Here is a 27192-nt window from a genome sequence, read left to right as displayed (position 1 = left end):
TATTATAACCGACACTAATAATTGCAAATAACAGCAGAACAGGAAACAGTTTTTAAAGTTGAGAAATTTGTAAAATTATACCTTTCACTAAGTTGAGTATTTCAGGAGTCTTAAGGCATTTTTTGCTAAGGATCTTTATCACCTTGATAATCTTGACATTTGTCAAAATAACATTTTATACTTTAAAGAATACTTCAAAACCTATATTCGGCCATTGTTTTAAATGAAAAGGTCTAAGTTCAATATACTATAGGAAATTGTCTTACTTATTCTATAGCATTTTTATTTGTTGAAAAGCTTCATTTTCAGATCTCAGGAATTACTGTAAACTTCTTTAAATGCTCTAAAACTTCATAACATTGGAAATTACAAGTAATTTTATTTTTAGAGTGGTCAGAAAAGTCTCTTGTTCACAATAGCACCATATTTAATTTAATTTGTTTAATTCAAGAAATAGTCAAAAGTAATTCAATTATAGAAGGAGATGCCAAACCATACACTGGAAGGCTTTCATCTGAAATATGCACCCTCAAGTGGACAAAAGCAATTAGCCAATTACAGGTAGATGGTTTTAGAAAAAATGTTATCAGGACCATTGTTTTATTAATGTCCATGATCGCTAGTACAAACAGTTACTAGATAAGGAGATATCTATTGTGTAGCCCACTTCCAAAACCAAGTTTTTATTATTACATATGTATATTGTAACACAACGGGGGCTCAGGCAGGCGCCCTTGCCGCATTAGGCCAGCCCCCCATCGTCAGGGGCTCGAACCCGGGACACCCACACCCACATGCAGCGACCCAGCCCGGTGAGCCAAAGAGAGATCGCTCTACAGCCTAGTAGCTGTAGTCCTGCTATCACAGGGAAGGGCGGTGACGTCACCTGCACTGGTACGCCGGCTCTTACACAGTGCCTGTCGGCCGTAAGCGTTACAATATTAATTAAATCTACACATACTGTCAGAAGACTTTCTAAACAGATCTTAACCCGTATCCTGCAATAGAGTGGAAAAGTACAATAGAAGGTTTAGGTTTTGAAAATTACACATACTGTAAAATTTCTACTTTTGTGAATATTGTGACTCTTGTGAACATTGTCAGCATGCCATGTTCATATTAAGCCAAGGAACCTGCTTTAAATTCTGTTTTAAAAGAAATTACTTCTAAATCACAACATGCACTTAGAAATCCAGAACTCCAACCTCTTTAAACTACAGTATTTTGGTTCATAAGTAAAACATCGAAAATGTTTAGATAAAAGTCTGCATGAAAATGTGGACTTCAATATCATTCATTGCTTTGTTGTTGTTGTTGTTCTTGTTCATTCTTCAAGAGTGATGAAAGTATCATGGAGTGGATATTGGCCTAACCCGCTTGGCTGAGGGCCGACCTCCTGGCCATAGGACGGGAAGGCCAGGACCCCCACGCAGGGTAACCAAGGGGTCACTGCAGAAGTGGAGTTGGGGTGGGGGTGGGATGTGAAAGTTGCACGCAAGGGAGAGTAGGAAATCACATTGGTATTTATAGCGTTTGGTGGAGGAAGGATGACGAGAGCAATTACTAATTACTGACAGCTGAGTACGATTGAGCGTGGTCGTTGTCATCCCTTTCAAACGTTCGTTATAAACTCCATTGAAAGGAAGCCATATGAGGCCAGAAATCAATGCAAATCTTCAGCCAAGTTAGGGGCAGGGCAGAAATTAGTCTACAATGGTTACAAAAAATAAATATCAAGTTAAGCTGTCCGTCAGCATAGAAAGTGATGTCAGTCATGATTACTCATGACTCATTTAGCCATTTTTTTTCTAAGAGCTTACTGTATCCATGAGCTTTTGGACTTTTTTTGGACTCAGAAATTGTACAAAAGCATTTCTCTCTTTAAAACAAAAGGCTTGTTTACATTACAAGCCTGCTTTGAAGCTTGTGCATCTGCTTTTCTTATTTTCCACTGGGGCATGTTTGTACTTGTACAAATCTACCACTTTATTTCACAAGAAAACAATTGAAGAAAACAGAATGAAGCTTCAGAAAAGAATAATAGAGCCCCAAAAGAGTGAGTCTCATCTGAAGAAATGCTTAAACCCAGAACTGTAAATCCCAGGAAATTAAGCATGGCTTGGGAAAAGATATAGGGACTTGACTAGTTAACTATTAATCTGTTTGACCCACAGTGATAAGTAAAGTGTCAAAGGACTGAACACAAAAACAAAACATCAGAGGATAGCATGAGTGTTTGTTTAAACCCAGACTTTTGTGATTTTCAAATACACGCAGGAATGATCTCCTTGAAGTGTTGCCAACAAAACAAAGAGAAGAAGTACCTGGACCTGTCTGCAAAAACCCTCCACAACCCATAGGCTTATATCCTGAATATTTGCCTATGGTATGAGGATATACTTTATTTTTAATGTGCTTAGACAACAGGTTTTTGACTTCCTCTTGTTAAAAAAACTGTATTTAAACAATAAGTAGAACGCCACACCTAGTCCAACTGTCAGAAAGATCAAAATATAATAAACAAATCCATATTTGGAGATGAAAAGAAATCTTGCTTTGCAGAACAATTGATTGAAACACTCGCTATAAATGGAACCCAAAGGCCATCATTCAGGTTCAGTAAGGTGGTCAATTCCTCACATAATTGTCAATTTTCAGACCAACACTTGGAGATTTACTTGGGTCACTCCAATCATCAGGGGCTTAGGGTATCATCAGCTTCAGGTTCAGATTTGGTTTTTCTTCTCTTTCTAAAAATACTTTCATAAAAAATGCTTGTTCCTTACTTGAGATCAAAAGAATGGTTGCAAATAAATAGATAAAGCAAATCAGACCATCAACCTTGTGTATTTTTTCAATAGCTACAGTAATTGACCCAAGAATTTTGTCCGACCTACTTTCAGTTTCAATGGCTTGCAGCTTGTTCTATATTCTTATGAACTTTCGGGCAAATAAATACCCCCTGTTCTTGTTTTCGATGCATGGTAGCACGGTGGTTTGCACTGCTTCCTTGGGCTCTGGGCTCAAATCTGGATCTGGGTGCTATTGGCATGGAGTTTGTAGGTTTTTGCCGTTTGAGTTGGTTTCCTATGAGTGCTCTCACAGTAATTGGTGGTGGGTTAATTGGCTTCTGGGAAAATTGGGCCTGGTGTGAGAGTACTGTATGTGTGTACTTTTGGAAGTGCTCTGTAATGGACGCATGGCGCCCTTGTCGTGTTGTATCCAGCCTTGTGCCTGTTGCTTGCCGGGATAGGCTCCAACTACCTTACAGTTCCATGCATGATATTTATACAGTACATAGCAAGAAGGAAACAGGCAGGATTAGGTTTTGACCACCTACCAAATGTTTGGTTAAAGGTCCATCAGGTGAAGTAACTCCCCTGTCTCTACCTAAACTGACATGTGTTGGGGCTACAGGAATACAATGGATATCCTTCATGTCCTAAGTGGGTACAACACATAAACAGTGGATGACGTTCTTTGAAATCCTTTGATATGAAAAATGCTATATAAATGCAAGGAATTATCACTATACAACCCATCAGAAGTGCCACAATATCTCAAGGCCTATGAAATGTCCTTTCCTTGAACAACAGTGTTCACCACATATTTAAATCTCTACATGCCTGGAACTAGCAGGATAAAATTAAAATTATTTTACTGTATATTAAAGTGAGTTACAGTATATAGTATGGGATGTAGTAATTTGATAATGTCCATTTTCTCAAAAGTGTGAATAACTGAGGGGCCTTGTAAAAAAAATGGTAGGCATAGACATGCAATGTAAAATTTTTAATATTTAAAAACGAGATAGGAATAATATCATAATAATAGGAATAATACACAGTAAAAATAGGAATAATATAATTAGAAACTATTTTATTCCTTTCATGATCAGACACAATGAACCCTTGTAGTCTTGTATTTAGAATATACAATTGGTGCTTGCTTTGGGCTGATGCTTTATTTAATTGTGGTTTTAGTTGTGCTCTGTGAAATAAAATAGCAGTGCTATTTGTCTGTGTTTGAGGCATTTATTTCTGGTCATTGATCAATCTTAAATATGGAGTTTTGTAAACAATTGCCTCCATTCTGATTCCATACAGATTACGGCATTTGTACCACCCACCTCAAAATAAACAGTGAAGTCAGCCCTGTCTGCAGGGTTGTTGATAGAAAAGACATTGCCCTTAGCTTCTGCTGAGCCAGTAGGGTAAATAAATGATTTCATAGCAGTCCCCACAAGGCAGCTGGATTTAGTAGCATAAAGGTTGTTTATCGTTAAATACTCATTATGCAAACATTGCTTTACAAAAAAGGGTAATGAATAAATGAAAAAGTGCTCCTGGGAGAGATTCATCATCTAGGGAAGTGTTTAGCCCATGATCATAATGTCAGAAGTGTCTGCAACAGTTTTTCACATTGAGGCAAAACCAATAGCCTATGGTTTCTAGCATAAATATTCCACTGCTCATTTGAGCTCCTTTAAAGATTTTGTATTTTCATGCTCTGCTTGGTGATGGTGCTACCATAATTAAAGTGGGTCTTTCTAATAACATGTATCTCCTAATAGGCTTTTGTAATTATGAGAGAAATAATTCTTCATAACATTACATTTCTGGAAAACCCCATGAGCAGTGAAGCTAAACAGTGCTCAGTGCTGGGATCACTGGTTCGTCGTATATACAGTACAGTACAGGATATATGATATTGATGAAGGTGTCAGTAACAGATTAAGGAATGATGATACAAGTCTGGGGGAACATCGGATAATCAAGATACAGCTACTGTACGTCAATAAAAGAATATAAGTATGGTTTGGAAAAGTAGACAGTTATGTGGCAAATCAAATTAAACTAAAGCAAAATTTCAAATTATATATGGATAGGTGTCTAAAACCTCACAATGCCATCTGAGGTGTGGAATTAAAAAGCACACAGTGAAGAAAGGATCTTGGGTTCTAGGTAATGCAAAGAAGCAAATTAAAAGTTTGCTTTTAAGAATTAAGAATGTTTGGCTACAAACGAAAGAGTGGAGAATTCGAGAACAAGAGAGGTTATGTTGAAACCGTACAGGTGACTCAACACCTGTCCTGGAGGATCCATGTGTCTGCAGTTTTTCAAGGTCTCTTTAAAGCAGCAGCACCTTAAGAAAAAGGAGTAAGTTGGTAAATTGGTTGACTTATGTCAAGAACGAGCTGATGTAAAAGGAAAATCAATTTTTAAAGGGTAACAGCTGCCAAGGCTCTAGTGACTAGTGATTAAGTATTCAATTGTAAAATGTAACATTTTTAAAGTTCATGAACTGTGGGACTAAAATATGCATGTGTCACAAACTGATCACAAACTTTCTTAGTTGTATATTGTCCTTCACAATATTTTGGTCTAGCTACTGTTAGTATGTACTAATGTGAATAGCTGCCCTGTTGCCCTTTAGTTAATAGTTTGCTGGCACTTTAGTGGATAATTGCAGATTAAAACTGCTCTTTTCCAAACCCCCACAGAATCTCAGATGTAATTTGACCTTTTTAGATTATTTTTTCACACCTAATCTGTCATGCATTCGACTGTAATGATGTTCTGTATTTCCTGTTTTGAGGCCACATGTTTTATTTTGCTAGTTCTATCTTTGAGCCACAAGCACAGCATAGTTTAGCATGTGTAGCATTTTTACAAAGGCTGGAATCCAGACATAAATCTCCTAGAAGCATAAACTGTTGTTTATAAGAAATGCAGAAAAAAGCCCTAGAAACTGATAAAGCGATGCTGATGATTACATATACAGTACATGGTTCATTTTGAAATACTAATACTAAAAGTAAGAATAGTCATAATAATATGAAGTACAAATAAAGGTTGATTTGTTGTTGGAAAGTAGAAAGAACAGACACAACTTTTTGGCTGTTAAGGAGTTTCAGGTGTGAAGCTGAAGAATAATGAAGCAGCCTGAATAATGTGAAGAAAATGGGCAATTATTTAATGCAGTAAACTTAATTTTACTAATCATGTATGCACATAATTCAAATGGATGAAAACAATTACATATTTTATCTTAAGAGAAAAAGTAGTTCTTCCTATATATGAAAAACAATCCAGGCTGCACACCTTCAAATTAATGAAACCATGAGTGCTGACATTTGAAAAGGGTTTCCATGTCAGCCTCATCCTTGCAGAAAGACTGATTTGTATGCTGCAGTGCATGTCACACTGTCATACACCTTAATTACAAAACACAAAGTACACAAAGCCCACACTTCAACATCTGTTCAGATTTTATTAAGCTTGCCTTCTCAGTCTGTCACCATGGCAACAGCAAAATGCAAGACCTTTATGTATATGTGTGCCCACGAAATCCTGCCATTACAGTATATCATGTGCAAATTGACTACACCTCCATTTCACACACAGCAAAGTCTTGCTGCTGACTGTTAATTCACAGTGCTTACAACTGAACATAACAAAAAGTATATTTCATTTGATGTAAAGTGATTATTTTTTTACAGATGCAGCACTGGAAAAGTCAGAAACAGTAGTTGGACAAAAATACTAACTTCTCATAACCATTGCAATGTGACATTAAGGTCACCATAAAAACAAATTCATTGGTGAATATTCCAGAAACATGGCTGAAACTTCCTTAAGGGATTCTGAGCACAGAAATATGCTGCTTTGGTTACCTGACTTACAGATCTTTAGCAGCATTGAGAGAAGGAAACAACTGCAGAGAAGAAAATATTTTTTATCTTTTGCTTTTTAAATGTTCCACCTTTTACACTAAAGCAATTATATGGAGCTATACAGGTTTCAGTGCCTTAGCCCTGAATACCTTAGCTTGAGGCTCAGCATATGAAAACATGGATGTTTTGTTTAAAGACGAGAACTCTGACAAGGGCAATAAAATAAGATCCTTTGACAAAATGAAATTAATCAGTGTCTGATTGTAACATTTCATTTCTCTTTCTGCCCTATTCAGTTTCATCACAATTCAATTGAAACACATGTGAATCCCCATGTACTGTGTACAGTGTACCTTTAGATTCAAAGAAAATAATTTATTTGGGTGCTAATCACATTTAATAAGGCTTTATAAGGATTTTTTTAAAGATCAAAACAGGCACATACTGTACATTCTGATTTAATTATCTGATTTCCCACCATTTTTAAACCCAAAGTGAAGCACTGTGCTCACTGTACCACTAAGAAAATTCATAGAGACAGTTTGGAAGTGTCCTTTAAGAGTCTTCTTGCCTTACTAATACAAACACTGCGAATTTCTTGTATGTGCTGCTTTTGGGAAAAAAAAAATGGTTCTGTCTACCTTCAGGTAATCAATATTATACAAAAAAAAGTTGTTTTGAAAAAAACATCAAAACAAAAGGATGTCCTAAAAGAACTTCAAAAATACATATAAATACACAAAATGATCCTTTTTGAAAGCTTTATATAACTTTATGGTACAGTTCAATACATATTTCTGACTAATTTGCTAACATGGACATGTATCATAGGGCCTTAGTACAAGACAATGAATACAAAAAACAATGAAAGGGGTACATTTTGACACATTCATTATGTAGCACACAAGAAAAAAGCAATAAATAATACCAATATATTTTGTAAAACATAACGGACATAGATGGTTTTGAAAAAGCTACATTATTTTCTTCACTTCACTATGACTGTACATTACCATTACAATTTGTAAGATTCATAATGACATAAGTAGTTCTGATAAACAAGAAAATATACAGTGACATTTGGTTTATAACAAGCCTTTTTTATTCTTTCATGTTTTTGTTTTTCAGTGCACAAGGCTGCAGTCAAACGCATATAGTTTTTCTTTGTGCACAATTAGTCCTCTCCTATAATTACATACACTTACTGTGAAGTTTGCACACAAAAAATAAATAAATAACACATTTTGGACACTATATTCCTAAAACCTATAGTTCAGTTGAATGCAAGTGCACATAATATTTCAGAAAAGCAATATCCCAATAAAACACAAATAGTTTTAGTCCATTTTCTGAACTGCAAATGGCTAAGATGCTCAGTATTACATTTTTATTCTTGTATTAATCTGAGTAAAGGGTGGCAGGTTAAGTCCTTTAAGTAGTCGGTTAAATCTCAGGACTCATAACTAATGAGTTGTAGGTCCATGTCCCTGCTGCAGATACTGCTTTTGTACAGTATCTTGAGTGAGGCGCTTTAACCCAGTTGCTCCAGTCCACTTTGTATAAATGAAGACCAGCATATCTGGGAGTAGATCCTGTGATGGACTGGCTTAGTGCTACAGAAACCAGGATAAGTTCTGAGTCGATGTGACTCGGTTATGGAAATGAACCATGGATTTGAGAGTGGCTTTATGAAGCTATAGAATTCTGTGAACAGCAGGATATGATATACTGTAAATACACCTTAAAATGTGGTACAGTACATTACATAGCAATCTGAACAGCTATACTATTTTGAAATGTTATCATAAGCAATCAGCATTCTGAAAACTACTAAGCTCACTTGCTAGATTTATAGCTTTGCATTTGTTTACATTTGTGACAATTTGACTCTTTAAGAATGAAAGAATGTTGAGGTCTTAACAGTGGACTGCTAAACCTACTGTAGAATTACTGAAACATCAGCTATTTCTCAGAAAACGTGGCTGTTGCATATATTTATCAAGTGCTTCCAAGTGCCATAATTCATCCCTTTTGCTATTTATTTATAGGTCCTACTGTAATTATATCACAATAGCCCTGGATCAAGAAACACCAATTGAATTTGGCTTTGTATCATAAATAATACGGCCATCATCTTTTCCATTCCTCATTCTGACAAGTGTGATTCAAGAGAAGCTGCCAGTCACAATCAAGAGCTGGAGGAGCATTTCCAGAGCAATGCACTTAAATGAAGTGAGATTGCCAGAAGAAGGTGCTAGACACCAATGTAAAAGCTTGTTACTTCAGATGGTTATTATAGATTTCAATCATCTTTGGAGGATAATTTTGTGTCAATGCGATGGTAAGATTTTTAAAATAAATTTGAGAGTTTGGGAGATGTGTGATCACCCCCCTGCTTCACTGCTTTTACTCATTGTTTGAACTGCTAATATACATTATTTGAACTTTCCTGACATTAGAACTCTACTAGAAAATGTTACCATGTAAAAACACAGAGAAATTACTTCCAGAAAGAGTCCATTTTTGCAGTTTTCCAAGAAATGCATAATGAGATTGTCACACTCAAACATAACCAGAAAATAAACTTGGTAATAAAACACTGATGTAAACATTTGGTGAAACAATCATGCTGAAAAATCTTATAAAAGTAATCTTTCATGTGAGCTAAACTGACAGGGTACAATAATTGGCACTGCATCCAATACTTGATTGTTCTTAGAAGATAACAGTATTTTCAGAATTTCTCAGTCTATATTCAATTACATGTTACAGCACTAGTGCCAAGAATTCATTTTGTGCTGTTCATTTCGCTATTTGCATTTTTAAATCATGACAACATTAATGGTCAAACCAATAGGTGGCTGGAGCAATTCATAATAAAAAAAAACATTTCCTGTGTGGAATTGTGGAGAATTTTATCAAAGGCATTATAATTTTCTGGCTTTTCATATCATTTTTTTTTAATATGACCACAATGTAATCTGGTGTATAATAGTTAGAACTTATATTCTTCAAATTGCAAATAGCATGTTCAGAGTTAAGTCCCAAAGGGAATACAAATGAATCCTCTGACAGTGTACAAATAACAAAAAAGAAGACAAATATTTGAAACTAACAACCTTAAAATGAAACTGATAATGTGGTGTTATACACCGTTTTTTGCGCAGTTCTCAGGTCCCTGTCTGAAGAACCAGACTTAACCAATTTATTCATTATTAATGCATTTCTCCAACTCCATCAATTTTATAAATAGAACCTGTCTGATGCATGGCTGCATGTGGCATTTCCCACCCCCCACTCCCATCCAAGACAATCAAGCGACAAACCAGTTTCTGTGCTATCAGGCATTTTTCCAGATTTCTCTGCTCTGATCATTTGTAACAGCCATTATAAATAGTGCGCGGGAATTGAGCAACCTGATTCTGTCACAAGAGGTGGCAAGCTTCAATTCTTGAATCTCTGAACTTAAAACAAGATGTATAAAAAGAAAATAAAAGGCTGTGCAGTAATAGCAGCTATGGAGAGATGATGGTAAGCAAAACGGATAGGCTATTTGAAAAACTAGTAGGAGAGCCAGACACCTGCTAGGGGAAAGGGCTGTCTCGGATGAAATAATGAAGTACGCAATTGTAGCTACTCGTGTTCTGCGACACCCGAATAAAAGGGAGAAGTACGTGCTGACAGGTTTGACAGCCAAGCTCTTCTGGCATAAAATGCTGTGTGAAACACCGAGCAAACGGTGCCTAATAATTCTTACCATGAGCACAAGCAGAAAGGAGAGCATTTGAGGTTAAATATTTTTAAGTAGCTATTTTGAATATGAAGGCACAGTGTTGCACTCCAAACAAAGGACTCAATTTGAAGGTTTATGCATGACCCAAGGCACGTTTTTTTGCTCATTAAAGCAATAAAATACATGAACAGAAAAAATGATACAGATGGATATGAAATACACAGATGTTATGTACAGTGGTGTGAAAATGTGTTTGCCCCCTTCCTGATTTCTTACTTTTTTGCATGTTTGTCACACTGAAATGTTTCAGATCATCAAACAAATTGAAATATTAGACAAAGATAACACAAGTAAACACAAAATGCAGTTTTAAAATGAAGGTTTTTATTATTAAGGGGAAAAAAAAATCCAAACCTAAATGGCCCTGTGTGAAAAAGTGAATGCCCCCCCCTGTTAAAACATAAATCAACTGTGGTTTATCACATCTTTGGAAAGCTGAGTTCAATTTCTCTAGCCACACCCAGGCCTGATTACTGCCACAACTGTTCTCAATCAAGAAATCACTTAAATAGGACCTGCCTGACAAAGTGAAGTAGACCAAAAGATCCTGAAAAGCTAGACATCATGCTGCGATCCAAACAAATTCAGGAACAAATGAGAAACAGAGTAATTGAGATTTATCAGTCTGGAAAAGGTTATAAAGCCATTTCTAAAGCTTTGGGACTCCAGCAAACCACAGTGAGAACCATTATCCACAAATGGCGAAAACATGGAAAAGTGGTGAACCTTCCCAGGAAATTACCCCAAGAGCGCAGCGATGACTCATCCAAGACGGCACAAAAAAACCCACAACAACATCCAAAGAACTGCAGGCTTCACTTGCCTCAGTTAAGGTCAGTGTTCATGACTCCACCATAAGAAAGAGACTAGGCAAAAATGGCCTGCATTGCAGAGTTTTAAGACGAAAACCACTGCTGAGCAAAAAGAAACATAAAGGCTCATCTCAGTTTTGCCAGAAAACATCTTGATGATCCCCAAGACTTTTGGGAAAATACTCTGTGGACTGACCAGACAAAAGTTGAACTTTTTGGAAGGTGTGTGTCCCATTACATCTGGCGTAAAAGTAACACAGCATTTCAGAAAAGGAACATCATACCAACAGTAAAATATGGTGGTGGTAGTGTGATGGTCTGGGGTTGTTTTGCTGCTTCAGGACCTGGAAGACTTGCTGTAGGAAATGGAACCATGAATTCTGCTGTCTACCAAAAACTCCTGAAGGAGAATGTCCGGCCATCTGTTCCTGACCTCAAGCTGAAGCGCACTTGGGTTCTGCAGCAGAACAATGATCCAAAACACACCAGCAAGTCCACCTCTGAATGGATTAAGAAAAACAAAATGAAGACTTTGGAGATGCCTAGTCAAAGTCCTGACCTGAATCCGATTGAGATGTTGTGGCATGGCCTTAAAACAGCGGTCAAGGCTCGAAAACCCTCCAATGTGGCTAAATTACAACAATTCTGCAAAGATGAGTGGGCCAAAATTCCTCCACAGCGCTGTAAAAGACTCATTTCCAGTTATCGCAAACGCTTGATTGCAGTTGTTGCTGCTAAGGGTGGCCCAACCAGTTATTAGGTTTAGGGGGCAATGGTATTTTTCACACAGGGCCATGTAGGTTTGGCCCTTTATTTTTTTTCCCTTAATAATCAAAACCTTCATTTAAAAACTGCATTTTGTGTTAACTTGTGGTATCTTTGTCTAATATTTAAATTTGTTTGATGATCTGAAACATTTCAGTGTGACAAACATGCAAAAAAATAAGAAATCAGGAAGGGGGCAAACACTTTTTCACACCACTGTATGTGCTTGTACAGTTTAAGCACTAATAACAAGTACTGTATGTGCATACAGTATATAATACATATTCTAACCTGTATTTGTAATATATACACACAGGTATACATGAAACCCTCTTAACAGCTCTTTAATCTCTGAGTGTTTAAGTGAGAAAATATACAACACTTCCTTGAGGCCGAAGCACTGCTCTGCAGATTGACTCAGAGGTACACTATATTCTCTTCTCCATCATCTTCTCCATTCTCAGGTTCCAGAGAGATGTAGGTCTGTGGATTTGTCAGCAGATTGCCTGGAGGTGACTGTGAGTATCCATGATAGAAACTGGATCCACTCATCCCCTGTTCTGGAGGCGGTCTGTCAGTGCTATAATGATGTGTGTTGATATCTGTATTAAAACAAGGAGTAATATATTATTACGCAATATATTCATCACATTACTTTCAATAACCACTTATCCAATTCAGGGTCACAATGGCCCAGACCCGATCCTGGCTAATATAGGGTACAATATACGCCCTGGGCAGGACATCAGTCCATCGCAAGGCACACACAGACACAAACATACACACACTCATACCAATGAAGCCAATTAACCTAACAGCATGTCTTTGGACTAGTGGAGGAAAACTGAGCAGTTGGATGAAACCCATGCAATCACAGGGAGAACATACTGTATCATACAAACTCCATGCAGGTAGCACTCTAGAAACTGAACCTACAATAGGTCTCAGATGCTGCAAGACTTAATACATTTCATCCATCCATTTTCTAACTGTTTCTTCCATTTCACTGTTGCGGGGGAGAGACATGGCTTAGTAGCTTGTTTCAATGTCCCGAACCCTTTGAATACAGATGTCTCATGTTCTTGGTATTAAATGTACTTTTATTCTTAGTCCTCTAAGTTCATGACTAATATAATTTAGTTCCTTTAGTCTGTCAGTGGAGGATATTACCTTAATCTTGGTATCATTGGTCCCTTAAGTATCTGGTTGTCCATCTCTGGACTGATTACAGAGCAACAATACATTTTCTGTAATGAGGTGACCAAGACTGTATGCAATACTCTAAGTCAGGCTTTAGTGCATTATATAATTTTAATATACCACCTCTTGATTTCAAATTCTTTACTTTTATATACCTATATACTTTCTATACTTTTAACTACAGTATACTCTATATCCTAATATGTAGTTTGCCTTTTTAATTACTTCCCCTTTGGCCTAGAAAATGCATTAATGTGTCAAATTCACAGATAAGTTTTTTTTTTAAGTAGTTTCTACTAGATCTGTGTTTCCTATTTTGTGTTTATAGTTTGTTTTTACTACCTTCACGCAAAACCTTTCAGGCAGGCTTTTCTGCAGTACATTGAATATAATTGAATATCATTTGCCTGGTGTTTTTCCAGTCTGAAATTTTATCTAAAACGTTTTTAATTTAATTTGCTTTGGTGTTCAATTATCCTCCAATTTTATTATTATCTGTAAACTTGTCTAGTTTGCTAACTATACGAGAATGTAGATTAGTTATGTTAATTATGAAGAACAGTTGTCCTAGTACAGATACCTGTGAACCTACACAAATTAAATCACTTCCATGTGAGGATTCATCCCTTATCTGTAACGTCTATTTTGTATGTGTTAAACAACTCTGGATCCAAATATTTTTCCCAGAAATTCTACCACCTGTAATTTGAGATTTAATCTTTTACAATACATCATATTATACATGCTGTATATATCCTTTAATGTTGTTGCTCATTCTAATCACTCTAAAAAGTTGATTCAGCAAGGCCCGCCTTTATGAAACCCATGTTGATTATTCTCTAGGAGCTTATTTACATATAGATGGTCTTCTAGTCGGGTCCTCTGGTTTTCTTTAATAATTGTTTCCATAACCTTATATGTAAAAGAATAATAGAACATGATCTATAATTAGTTGGTTCAGTAACCCTTCAGTTTTGTGTCTCTTTTTCAGATGTGCACTACATTAACAACCCATGACAGGGATCTGGACTTAGGAAGATCTATTATACTTTAAAATGCTTGAGAGTTAAATAAAGCAAAACAGTAAATACAAGTTTAAGGATGACATACTGTATGTTTCTATGGAAACTGGTGTCCTCCTAGTCTGAATACAATTATTCTTACTGCTCTTTTCATTACAGAGGAGAACAAATGGAAGACCGCTTATCATATGCTATTGTGCAATGCCCCTTTGCACTTGATAAAACACTCTTTTTTCTAATCTTTTTCTTCCAAGCACTCACTGTTGAGAATTGTTTTCAAAATAAAACTATTTCTTCTAGTTGGCACAGTGGTTAATAATAATACAATAAACTTTATTTTATATAGCGCCTTTAAAGGTGGCTTCTTAAAGCGCTTTACAGAATGACAACAACAATAAATAAAAAGAATACACAAGATAAAACACAATTACAATATACAGAGGAGACTGTGGATGGTGGTACTAAGAAAAGTAGAAGCAGAGGGGTAAAGAATGGAACCAGTTAAGTAAAGGCTCTTCTAAAGAAGAAGGTTAGCTTTGCTGCCTTGCAGCACTGGGGCCCTGGGTTCATTTCATGGGGTGCTGTCTGTGGGGAGTTTGTACATTTTCCCCATGTTCATGTGAGTTTCCTCCGGTTCTCTAGTTGTCACCCACAGTCCAAAGACAAGGTTATTTTAATTGATAGGTTAATTGGTTTCTGGGAAAATTGGTCCTGGTGTGAGTTTGTGTGTTTGCCTCTATGTCTGTGTCTGTGTCTGCCCTGGGTCTGCCCTGCCTTTTGACCATTGCTTGATGTGATAGGATCCGGTTCCCCCGTGACACTTTGGATACATGTGACTCTTTGGATAAAAAAACTGTGAAAATAAGCTAAGATAAGATCACTTTATTAGCCATATACAATCTCTTGCATTAGGAATTCATCTTTTTCGCATACCCCAGCTTGCTCTCCATGAAACACACAGACAGGGAGAAAAGCTTGGGGTCAGAGCGCAGGGTCAGCTACTGCACAGCACCTCTGGAGCCCAACAGAGTAGGATTCCTCTGCCGGCCACGGGATTTGAACCAGCAACCTTCCAGCCACAGAGCCACCACTCCACCTTTATGGATGGATGGAATATTTTTTTCACATTAACTATGCATTAGCATGCCTTTTTCAACAATCTATTTTACTAGCTCAAAATATAAAGGCACAGCATACCTAATATGTTAATGTTTGGCGTTAATGTGCCATAATGTCAAGGCTGACGAAACACCATCATTTGCAAGGAATGAACCAGGGAGTGGCTGCAAGGTTCAATTGGATGCGAGGAAAGGTATGTGCAGAGGGCATTTAGCAGGTGAGATATTTATGCATAAGAGAGAGGAAGTGTGAGATTACGATCTGACCCTAACTTCATTAGCATTTAAAGAGCAGAAAACATGTCAAGATGTTCTATTATACCATGCCAAACCACGTGTCTATGTGTGAAGGTTATCCTATGCTATTCAGAGCAGAAGCATGGCAGCCTTTCATGAACCACAAAATATACTGACCTTGAGACGTGTTACAAATGTTTTCAAGAAAGGATTTAGCAGCTTAACCTAAGAAGTATAGCTACTGAAACTGCTGTGCTATTCCTAAAAATGTAAAAATAGTATTTTAAATTCACACTGGGGATAGAGAAACAGCATCACCGAACAGTTTTGTGTGGCAAGAGAAGACAAATCAAGCCTATGAGGGATTTTCACAGATCATTTCAGAGTAAAAATATGGCCCCAGATGAACCACAGCGGCAGCTAGCTCTACTCAAGAACATAGATTGATCATTTTTAACATCTGCTGCTGACCTTTTATGAAGACTCCTAAGCTTTGTGTTTTGAATATTTGATATAGTGGATGCTTCCTGTCTACTGCATTACCTAATCACTTCTTTAGTTCTTTCACTTCATTTAAAAACGTTTTCTAATGTTCTTATATTTATAATTCACATGCAATATGTAATGTATTATGTATATCAGCTTCACCCAAACACTATCATATTCCTTTCCTGGTACTAATATAAATGGTAGCTGCAATTCAGCCCAATTAACAACTCTGCAGAGTGCAATATGGTTTGATGAAGCAGCTGCTCAACTAGATGAGAATTGATTCTGATACAAGTGGCAAAATAATGTTTTTCTTAGAGACTACTAACATAACCGGCTAATCCTTTTTTATTACAGGTCCGTCTAATAACTTACTCTCTAATTTATTCTCTTTTCAAATCCACACCGCTGAATTGCATGCATTGATGAATGTTGGCCTATAAATTACTTAAGCACACTAATGTACTTCAGAAAGACTCTATCTTGCCAAATGAATGCTTTAAATACTGAAGGAAAACACATTAACTTAACTCCTTTTTAGGATATAGTAGAAAAAACATACATGAACACACTCAAGACCTCAAGATGCAACACCAAATCTCTGGTTTGACTTTCAAACATCAAGAGCTAACATAAATAAAGCACAGAATAGATCTGTCCATTTCCTGAATGCTTCATCCAATACAGGGCCATGGAGGAGCCAGAACCTGTCCCGGCAAGCAACAGGCACAAGGCAGGATACACCGTGGAAAGGTTCCCATCCATTACAGAGCACACACAGATGTAAACATGCGCACACTCACACTAGGGTCAATTTTACCACAGGCTAATTAATTTCCCAGTATGACCTAGGACTGTGGGAGCACATGAGAGTACCCAGAGGAAACCCAAATGAACACAGGAAGAACATACAAACTCCACACAGATAGCACCCCAGGAACTGAACCCTGGACCCCAGCTCTGTGATGGACCCCAGCACTGCTCCACCATGCTACCCATTCCCCATTTAGTTCACTCCAAATTATAGTCTTGTACACACAAGGTTTTAGTAATGGAACTTGAATGCTCGTACTGAGCGTTTTGATATGTGAAAAAAGTTACAAGAAAAACTGCAAAGAAAAACCAAAACACTAAAAAACGTTGACTGTAAAAGTTTTCCCTTTGCTATGGGAAACCTCACTGGTTTTTGGTTTTAATGCAAGGAGTTACATGTGGCACAAGCCCAACACAGTGAATTACCAATCATCAGCATTCCTATAATCAAGAATAGTGGTTCAGCATTACGTTACGGAATGACGGTATGGAATTGCTTCTCATCAGCATGGGCCGAGATGTTTGTCAAGATTATGGTGTAAAATGATCAAATGATCAAAGTAGAGGGAAATCTTGAAGCAAAACCTGCTTAAGGTTTCTAAAACTTAAAAGTGTGATGGAAATTCCCATTTCGGCAAGACAGTGACTCAAAGCAAAAGGCTTAAAAAGAAGAAAGTGAATGTCCTTGAGTGGCTCAATCACAGTCCTGACTTGAATCTGACAGAGAATGTGAACAAGTCTTGAAAATTGCTGTCCATTGATGATTCCAAACCAACCTGACAGAGCTTGAGTGAAGTTGTAAAGAAGAATGGGAGAAAACTGCCTCATTGCAGTGAGCAAAGCTGGTAGAGACCTATACAAAAAGCCTCACAGCAGTATTTGCTGCCAAAGGTCCCTTTACCAGAAAATGACTCAAGGCCTCACAGTAAATTATGGTATCTTTCATTATAATACTTAACTTGGTTTTGTTCTGAGTGTATTTTACGACTTGTGCCCACACAATAATGTTTTGTTTACACAGTAACCGAATACAAACTTTGAACAGAATCCTGTATGAACTACAAGACTGAATATATCCTCAATAAAGGCTCCTTGCACACTGTTTTTTAAAGAGTAGCATGGATCAGTGCAGGTCCCTGCCAGTTACATCTGCTGGATCCTCTTGTGTAATAAACAAAAATGATTGTAACCAATTACACTAGCAAATTTTCACCATGTATCAAAACTACAGGAAGACATTTTATTATTTGGATAAGTTAATGCAGTCCAAATCCTGTCGTATAAGGCTCCATGTGCTTTTGGAACAAATATCACTGGTTCTGGAGCCAGGAATGTGTGTAAAAAAGGTTGACCCTTCAGGATCTCTAATCATCAACTTATGTATGAATTGCTCCATTGTAACTCTTTAGGAGAACGTGTTTTAGGTGATTAATAACATGCCACTTTGATTAGTTCACTTGGAAATGACCTGTCTTGTTATGTTTTAATAAATGATACTAAGGAAACATCACAGAATTCTCCATTCACATGTATAGTCTGTATCTTTGGAAGCAATTTCTCATGTTTTTTCATTTGTTTCTCATGGACTTTATTGAAATGAGTAATGTATGAAAATGTATTGACTTAGCTGCCTATTTTAACTTATTTCACCATAAAAATGTGATTCTATGCAATAAATATGCAGATGTGCACTTTAAAAACATCACAAATTAGACATGGTTTATGGGGTTAATATCCTATTAAAGGTGCTCTGAACGGTGTTCATCTCTCATGTGGAAAGCTCACTAAATCATCTTTAAAATACAAAAACAAGAAATGCTTCCAAAGAGATGTCTCAGTGTGGGATGACAAGTTAAAGGAAAATGTTATGCCTGTAAGAAATGCACATGTACTTAAAATTCTACGAACAGGCCTAATAAGCCTAAATGTTATCCTTTACCCTTTGTGAACTAACTGGAAATACTATTTTATTTATGAGCTATTTTGTTATTGTAGTCAGTCTAGGACAAATGACAGTCTGGGTTTTATTAGGAAATACAACACACAAACTAAAAATAAGTGAATAGAGATAGCATATACTATTCTATTCTGTGTATTATTCTGTAAATTCTTGGTTAAGTAGCAATGGAAAACAGACTCAATGCACTTAATTTTGAGTGCTTCTCTATTAAAAAAAAGTAAATACTAACTAACAGCTATTTCAATTAATAATCGAACATAATTAAAAGAAACACTAAGTTTTTACTGTGTAAATTGTAACCCAGAAAATCAAATATTACTCATGCATCTCAAATTGCAGGTTGCAATTTTTTGGAGTGGGAACTGCATGTTCTAACATATAAATATCTACATTTTTTGTTGTGTGAATAACATCTGTGGCAAAATCTTGTTGATCTAAAAAACACATTTACAATTTTTCACTCTGGGACACGGAAATAATGCAGAGAATGTCAGCAGACAAACCACTTCAGGTCGTTTATGTTAATTCCACTGTCATAACTTGATAGATTAAACAAGGTTTGGCACATACCTTGCAATTCTCTCATGTTCCATAAGGTGTGCCAATGTGAAGCTTTGTGGGAACTTGCCCTGAGGTCTAGCCCATGAATAAGGCTTATTTCGAGTCAGCATGCACAATAACCACGCTACTGTCTTATTATAAATAAATGCTCTTTTTTGCCTCAAGGAGCACACTACTAAAAGAGGTATATTAATCAAAATCACTAAACAAAGTGCCCTTAATTGCTGGTATTATTAGGGGAATTTTTTACTGTGCAGCACAGCATTTTGCCAAACCACAGTGATACCTGGAATGTTTTTATACTGAACAGGTGGTGGATATACTGTACCGTATACAGGTAACACAGTTAAATGAAAAAAAAAAACAGCTACGAGTAAAAGGAATTTGACAACTGCAAGCAGTTTTGAAAGCTTCCAGGAAGTCAATTCTCATAGCATGATTGAACGTCAAGTAAATTGAGAGGAAACTAGAATGAAAGTTGAAAATTGAGTTGTACAATAAGAATGAAAGATAATGGCAAATATGGAAATGAAATCCTGCTCAACTTTAACAGTGTGAGTGAAATCAAATAAATGAAAAACTCTTTCACCGAGTGTTGTAGTTTTTTCTCTGCTGTACAGTACAGTTTGGACAAGAAGTGTTTCTCTACATACAGCAAATGCAATCCCTTCTCTACAATAATAATTAAGTCCCTCTGATACAAGCCTGATTGCAATGATGATAAAACAAGAACAAAGGACCACACCTCCAAATTAAGATTCAAAGTCAAGAGATAACAGAAAAGGCTACTTCTTGATTCTAACAAAAGGGCAGTTTAGAATAGAGCTACTACTACACATCAGTGCAGAGGTTATACGACAGTGGTGGTCTAACAAAATGGTGGCAAGTTGGCCATTATGGTTCAATAGAAGCACCATTTTGCCATGTGTCCTATCACCAGATTGATACCAAGTTTAGTTAACTAGTCTTTGGGCAGGAGCAAACAATGTGGGAGGCCATATTTCAGCAAGTAGTTGGTGATCTAAAACAATCACAGCAAGGAATGAAGTACAAATTGGAGGCACCTTTGTGTGTTCCCTTAAATCTGCTGAGATCTTATTGGCCTGAAAGACACCAGCCATGTTTTTTAAACAGCCACATCTCAAGAATGGAGCAAAAGAATTATCATTTAATTTTTTTCTGGTAGTGATAGTATAGACTAAACATTTGGAGATAATTAGCTAAAACTTTATTAGGCCGTATTTCACCAGGTATCTAATCACCTAATTGCAGCTCTGAAGCTTTTGAGTAAATTACTGATGCCTATAACTGTGGCCTGGAGTTTTTCTTGACTCAACTTGTGTTTCACTCCTCCAACATTAAGAGGTCCACACAGATAAAGCCACATCCAGTATTAAACAACCACCCCAATGCAGTCCCATAATTATCTTAGTCATTAACTACAACTTGAATACATAGAGATTTATAGCAATATAACACATATGGCTACAAACACATCCATTTTATCCTATCACACACAGCTGACCAATAAGCAGGAACATGTACTGTGTGTAATATGTTAACAGTATAGTTTTGCTTTGTCCAAAAAAATAAATAAATAATTTAATAATAATAAAAGGTCTGTTTTTAAAGTAAATTACACCATTTGTGTAATTTAATGTTATATACTGCTGTTAATTTTAATCACCAGTGGAATGGTTTTACGCACTCTTCTTTCAATCAATTTCATTGATTGCCAGTGATGTGTTACCATATGAGGAAACCCTTCTTTCAGCATTCACAGAACTGTTATTGTTGTCTGTTTTCACTGACAGATATGGTTTAGCTTTTCTGTGTAAATTTGGGATTCTGTGTTAAATTTACATTACAGAATCAATTTGAAGGTCTGAATCAAAAAGTTTTTGACAGAGGTCTACATGTCTGAGTACAGTGGTTACTGTTACGTAACACAGAAGAGACTGGATACAGTATATAGTACAGGATCCATGTTTCATCTGTTTTCACTAGAAAGACAAAATGGGAAAAAGTTTTCCGTCCTTCATGATGGAAAAGCTGACAACTGATAAACTAACAATATACGACACTTTGGCTCATAAAATGTGAAGTAATATTTTTCCAGCTAGAGCCAATCTCCCTCAAATGACAAACCACACGGTAATGAGTTTGCTAAAGATTTTCAATCAATCAGCAATCATGCTTTCCAAATGAATTGCACAGTGCTGTCCTCCAAGTGCTCGATAAATGCACTGATTGATTTCAAGGTGAGAATGAAGACCATTATTATGTCAAGGAACATTGATTAAGTTGTACTGAAGGACGGAATAAGTCCACTGACAGAAAAAAACACCTTGAAAAAAATTTGTTGATTTTGAAGTCAGATGTTTTAAAATAACATGGTATTTACTGTAGGAGTTTCCATTATTTAGTAAAAGCAAAGTAATGAGGAAACTGACAACAGTTACTATGGAAATGACTTCTATTATTCTATGCAAATTCCTTGTCTTCTATCCACAGGTGCTCAGAGGTAAATCTCACAAGGTAAATTTCTAATAAAAATGTACTGCATAGAGATTGGAAAGATCACTTTTCAGACATTAATACACATTTAAGTGAATGTATTTTTTATTTTACTTACTGTTGAAAAAGGGATTTTATCCCAACTATGGAAAAAAGTATTTTGTAGTCATGAAAAGTTTCAGCCAAGTCAGACAAGTGCCATTTGTCATGAGAGAGCAATGAAGGAAGCTTAGACATCCTGTTATATCAGACGTTTATACAGTACTGTAATGTCAGGCTTACTAAAGTTTAGGTTCCATAAGTAAAAATAAGGTTGGGATTAGTTAATTTTTGGTTGCATTAACTTTTATATCTGAATCTTTCCTTTAACTGGTTTTCAGCTGTCAGACTTTGATAGAAAGCAGAAGGTGAATTGTTTTCAACCCACAGGTGTGCTTTTTTCTTCTGAATTTGAATGAACATGTTCATCTGATTTTGTAATAGCACATACTTTTCACATAAAAAAGGCTGATGAAGAGTGATATTTTCCAATGAAAGCATTTTCTATGCTGTGCAATTAAAAAAAAACAGCAGTTCAGCCCATAAACCGTAGATGTGATAACCCCAGACCAAGTGAAATTGATGATTTTATATCCATTACATTACATTTTTATCATTGTCTTTGTTTTATAAAAAAACCTCTGCAACTTTAAAAGAAAATGTTAAACATTCTGCAAAACACTTAAGGACAACTATTACAAAGAGAAATCTCTTGCTCATCCCAAGTAGCTAACGTTATAGCATCAATTATAACTGTATTTTGTAGCTTTTTAAATAAATTATTATTGTACCTTACCGTTATTTGCTCTGTCGCCGTGTCCTCCAGCGCTGGTCCCAGTATACAATGGAATTTGTTGTTGTGCGGTTGTCGTTCTTCTGCTTTGACTGGAGCCCAGTGGATTGTACGAAAAGTCAGTTCTCTGGTTGCCCTGTTTGTCATTTGTCCTTGCAATCACTGAGTTCAGATTGTTGTGTGCACTGGGATTATTTGTGTACACCAGAGAGCTTGTCCGGTGGTGGCTGTTCAGAGACATCTGCAAGGCTGCCTCGTTGACAAACACAGAGCCATCTCCATCAAAACTTTCCGAGCGGCTGTGACTTGTACCCTGGCAACAAAGAGAGACCAATATTAAGCTTCAGTCACTTGACAGCAGTTTAACAGCTGTTTTCCACACCCTGTTACCGACACAGTCGTGGTAAAAGTGTAAAAGAACTACAAGTACAGATTATTATCTCTATGACCAATATCTTTTTCTATCATTCTTTTTTTTCTTTTAAAATGAGAGCATAATAAGCACATTCATGTATTTTTCTTAACATGTTAGTCCTTCCATTATCATTATTTTCCTTTTGGAAATGCAGCTTCTTCTACATTATCTTTCACTGTCTTACTTTTGTTCTGGACAACCTGCATTATGAAACTGGATTTCAACCAAGATCGCTCAATGAGAGTAAAAGAGACCTGGTGAAGAACTCATGAGAGACAGCACTGGAGGAGAACACACTCTTCTAACATCTCTTTCCCTTCATTTACTCTTTTCTTTGCTATTGCTGTAAACTTTATTAAAGTGTGCACCACGTTTTCAAATGTTTTCAAAGACCCAGACCCAGATTAAAACAGAAAGTATTTTCTATGTACATCATGTTATTGCTCCAACCCACACTCTCACTCTTGGCCTTTCCATCCCAACTTGAGTTCAGTTCAAGATCTTTGGCCTGGCTTTTCCTTCGCTCTGTCCTCTCCTACCTACAATCATTTGTCTCTCTTTATATTGTCTCTTGGCCCCTCCACTCCACATTTGCTGGGTGACCAGCCTTCATGTGCTTTATCTACCTCCATCCTTCGCTCACCTCTGGTTGAACTAGGTACTCAAGAATACTAGGATTTCACTGTGATTTAGATCTGCATGCCTTCTGTTGCTTGCAATTTCAGACTGCACTGGTACTTTAATATTCTCCAGTCTCATGCGTACTTATGATTACGCTCTTTTCCTTTATTGCCATTCCATTTTACTGCACAAGTCATGTACATCTTCTGACTGCACTCCTTTGATTGTATTCAACATTGCCTCCTGTATCATGCCATCTCCTGTACTGCACTGTGTAAGGCATTTTGTTACACACTGTTACACTGTATTAAGGACCATTTCTGGTCCTGGAGTTCCCCTGTATTTGCTCCAACATTGTTTTTAAGCTATTTTATTAAATTTTTCTATTTTTTTTTATCTTTGTAATTGGTACAGACCCTGAGTTAGTTAGGGAGTTTTGGGACAGCACTCATTTAGGTACATCAGCCGAAATACAATGAATGGGACTTATGCAGAAGGAAAACCACTGACTCACTGTGCTTTATACAGTTTCACTCTCACCACTGTCTGTTCATCATCAATTGATTGTGGATAACAGTCAAAATTTTGTATTAGCAAGTAGAGGACAGTTTATGCATGCTGAAATTAACAGATGATGCACTTTAACTAGGGTATTTTTGAAACCAAGAACAGAATGAAGAAAGAAGTGTAATCCAGCAGGCACATCAGTTACAGGCACTGATGATTAAGGGCCCATTTGGAACATAAACTGACTGAAACAGGGATACTCCAGGAATGGGATCGAGAAAAATTGATTAAGTTACTCCCCAGTGTATGAAATTCTATTTAACCCCCTGTAAATCATCTTTGAAAAAAGTATCAACTAATTTAATAAATACTACTAATAATATATTTAGATGACCAATATTGACACCCATGTCAACACTCTCACTACATACAGAAGTCAGAAGCCATGTTTTTAATCTGAAATCTGAATAGAAATGCCATAGGCATTTTGGGAGTTCACCTAAGATACCTTTGTGAAAGCACCTGAAGTTAAAAAAATGCCTAAGCATGGAATGGAATGTTTAGGTTGTTAACAGGAAATGAAAAATGCCTGTACAGCTCTAAGTTTTGCAGAAAAAACTATTCTATTTTTTAACCTGCATAGCTCTTCAACATGAATAGCAACACAATTAGTCAGCACCAGGAACTACCTGTATAACTCTTAGTTTTGTTCAGATCCTCTGTCTGTTATTGCTCCTTTTGTGAGTGGTATGAATAATATTTACGGTCATTTTATTTTGTTGACTTTGGGAAAATGAAGACACAGTCCCTTAAATGCAAAGGGGAATAAATTTGCATGACATAATTAAATCTGCTTTTCTGGGCTATTGGTGAATTGATTTTACTCTACTACCAATGTCGCTGTAATTATTTTGTCAGCATTTCTTTCAGAAAGCTTAATTATCATCAGTCATTAACTTCTTTATTAGAAGGTTGATTGCTTGGCATTAAGACTGCTGATTTTAAAATTACACTCATATTATCCTGCACGCATCACAAGTTTAATTAAGCTATTCTCTGAGAAGCACAGTAAAGGGAGTGCTTCAGCAAAAGGTAAGAAAAAATGAAATACTGACACGTGGTCTGTTGCAAAATGCATTAGCAGTGAATTTATGATTGATTTCAATCAACATGTTAAAATCAATTGACTCCAGACTACCACAAATATTTTACCAGCCATGGGGATTTGAAAACCTTATTACAAATTGATGTATCTATTTATTTTTAATTATTGGAATATTTAAATATCATATTTCACTGTCTCTACACCTTATGTACTTTTTCTTGTTTTTCAGCCTGTATGATTGTGTGTGGTACTGAGGTAAAGAGGCACTGAGGAAAACTTGTCCTTTGCCCAGCTTTACAGTACAGTATAACAGAACTGTTAAACAGTCAGACATAAATATAACCCTCTAAAGAGTTGTATCTCAGTCAAAGTCAAGCTTAAGCTTGTAATTAAATGATAAGCAATACATACTTGGGGCTACAGTATTTTAGCTTTTTAAAAACCTTTCCATATGGCATAATGAAGGAAGCAGAACAATGATTTATGAAGACATACTAACAACCACACACTTCAGGAAAAACATAGTTATACTGGAATAAATGTCCTAGGGGGAAAATACTCTTTTCTAGTAGAAACCATGCTGATATGTGTATACCATGAATTCCTTTGATATTTTAATTCCATAAAATTAAAAGAGGTGCTTTAGCACAGCTGACCTCTGAGATAATTACCTACATATTTTGCCAACTGAAGAAAACAAGGAAATATGTTAGTTCCAACATTTCGACAATATCATCTATTAAGTGAGTGAACAATTTGCTTCAATAGCACGTAAGTTTTAATTGTCATGGCAAGTTTTTGATATGTTAGAAATGTAAACATTTTCCATCTGTTTCCCATTTTACACTTTTATTTGGTTTCTTGTCAGTAAGCAATAGTTATCTGGGATTTCCTTCTATTGGACAATTACTAGATAAACTGATAGATATCTACTACTGGTAAACACACAAAAAAAGAAAGGCTAATCAATTAATAGAAAAGAAACAGGAAGTATTGCCAGGCACTATAAGCAGGCAGAGGGTGAGGGTCATGTAAGTGACAGACGGATGGGTAGCTACAATCCCACAAGCACCTGGTTGCTGTCCAGTGGGATCATCATGACTGGCAGGCTTCTCTGGCGGTTGTGCCTCCAGCCCTGCAGCATACTCTGCTGGGTCTCCAGCTTCTCCCTCTCTTTCTCCACCAACTGCTGGCCCTCCCGCAGCCGCTCCAGGCTGTGTTGGTACTCGCGGAGCTGGGCCTCCAGCTCCTCCCGGTCGCGCTGGAGCTGCTCGGCCTGCAGGTGGCAGTCTCGCTCGCGGTGCTCCAGCTGGCTCTCCTTCTCCCCCTGCTGGCGCTGGCGGAGCTCGCACTCGCGCTCCCAGCGCTGCTGCTCCTGTCTGAGCTGGTTCTGCAGTCGCTGCGCCCCGGCCAGCTCCTCCCGCTGCTTCTCCAGGTTGCGCTGCTTCTCCTGCTCTTGCAGCAGGTTGCCACGGGAACTGGGAAGACGAGGCAAGCGCTCATTTTCCTGTAGGATTAGCTTCTGGACTTCATAGCAGCTGTCCTGAATGGTCACTGCAGCCTAAAACAAAGATGCACACCACACAACACAGTCATGACTCTGTTTTTAAATTACACTGTAAATTTCTGTCTAATTTAATAAACATACACATTACTATGCAACAGGCACAGATGTCTTAGACACAATTGGGAGTTACAATACACAGTATGGATGTTATAAACATCAACAATTTACTCAAAACCTCCACT

General features: G+C 36.9%; 1 protein-coding gene across 7 annotated transcripts in view; it reads right to left on the bottom strand.

Annotated features, from left to right (window-relative positions):
- Positions 1-6253: 6253 nt before the first annotated feature.
- Positions 6254-27192, bottom strand: part of arhgef28a (Rho guanine nucleotide exchange factor (GEF) 28a) — a 124148-nt gene continuing 103209 nt past the window's right edge. For all 7 annotated transcript variants that reach the window (XM_015339200.2, XM_015339215.2, XM_015339219.2 and 4 more), the window contains 3 exons: positions 26516-27004; positions 22799-23108; positions 6254-12648 (listed from right to left, as the gene is read on the bottom strand). In XM_015339200.2, coding sequence (XP_015194686.2) covers positions 12464-12648; positions 22799-23108; positions 26516-27004 — 984 coding nt within the window. In that variant the 3' untranslated portion in view covers positions 6254-12463. The remainder of the gene's footprint in view (positions 12649-22798; positions 23109-26515; positions 27005-27192) is intronic.

The sequence above is a fragment of the Lepisosteus oculatus genome, chromosome 3 (genome assembly GCF_040954835.1).
Source record: "Lepisosteus oculatus isolate fLepOcu1 chromosome 3, fLepOcu1.hap2, whole genome shotgun sequence".
Lineage (NCBI taxonomy): Eukaryota > Metazoa > Chordata > Actinopteri > Semionotiformes > Lepisosteidae > Lepisosteus > Lepisosteus oculatus.
The sequence above is the reverse complement of the archived record's forward strand: the minus strand, read 5'-3'. Positions and strand labels throughout refer to the sequence as shown.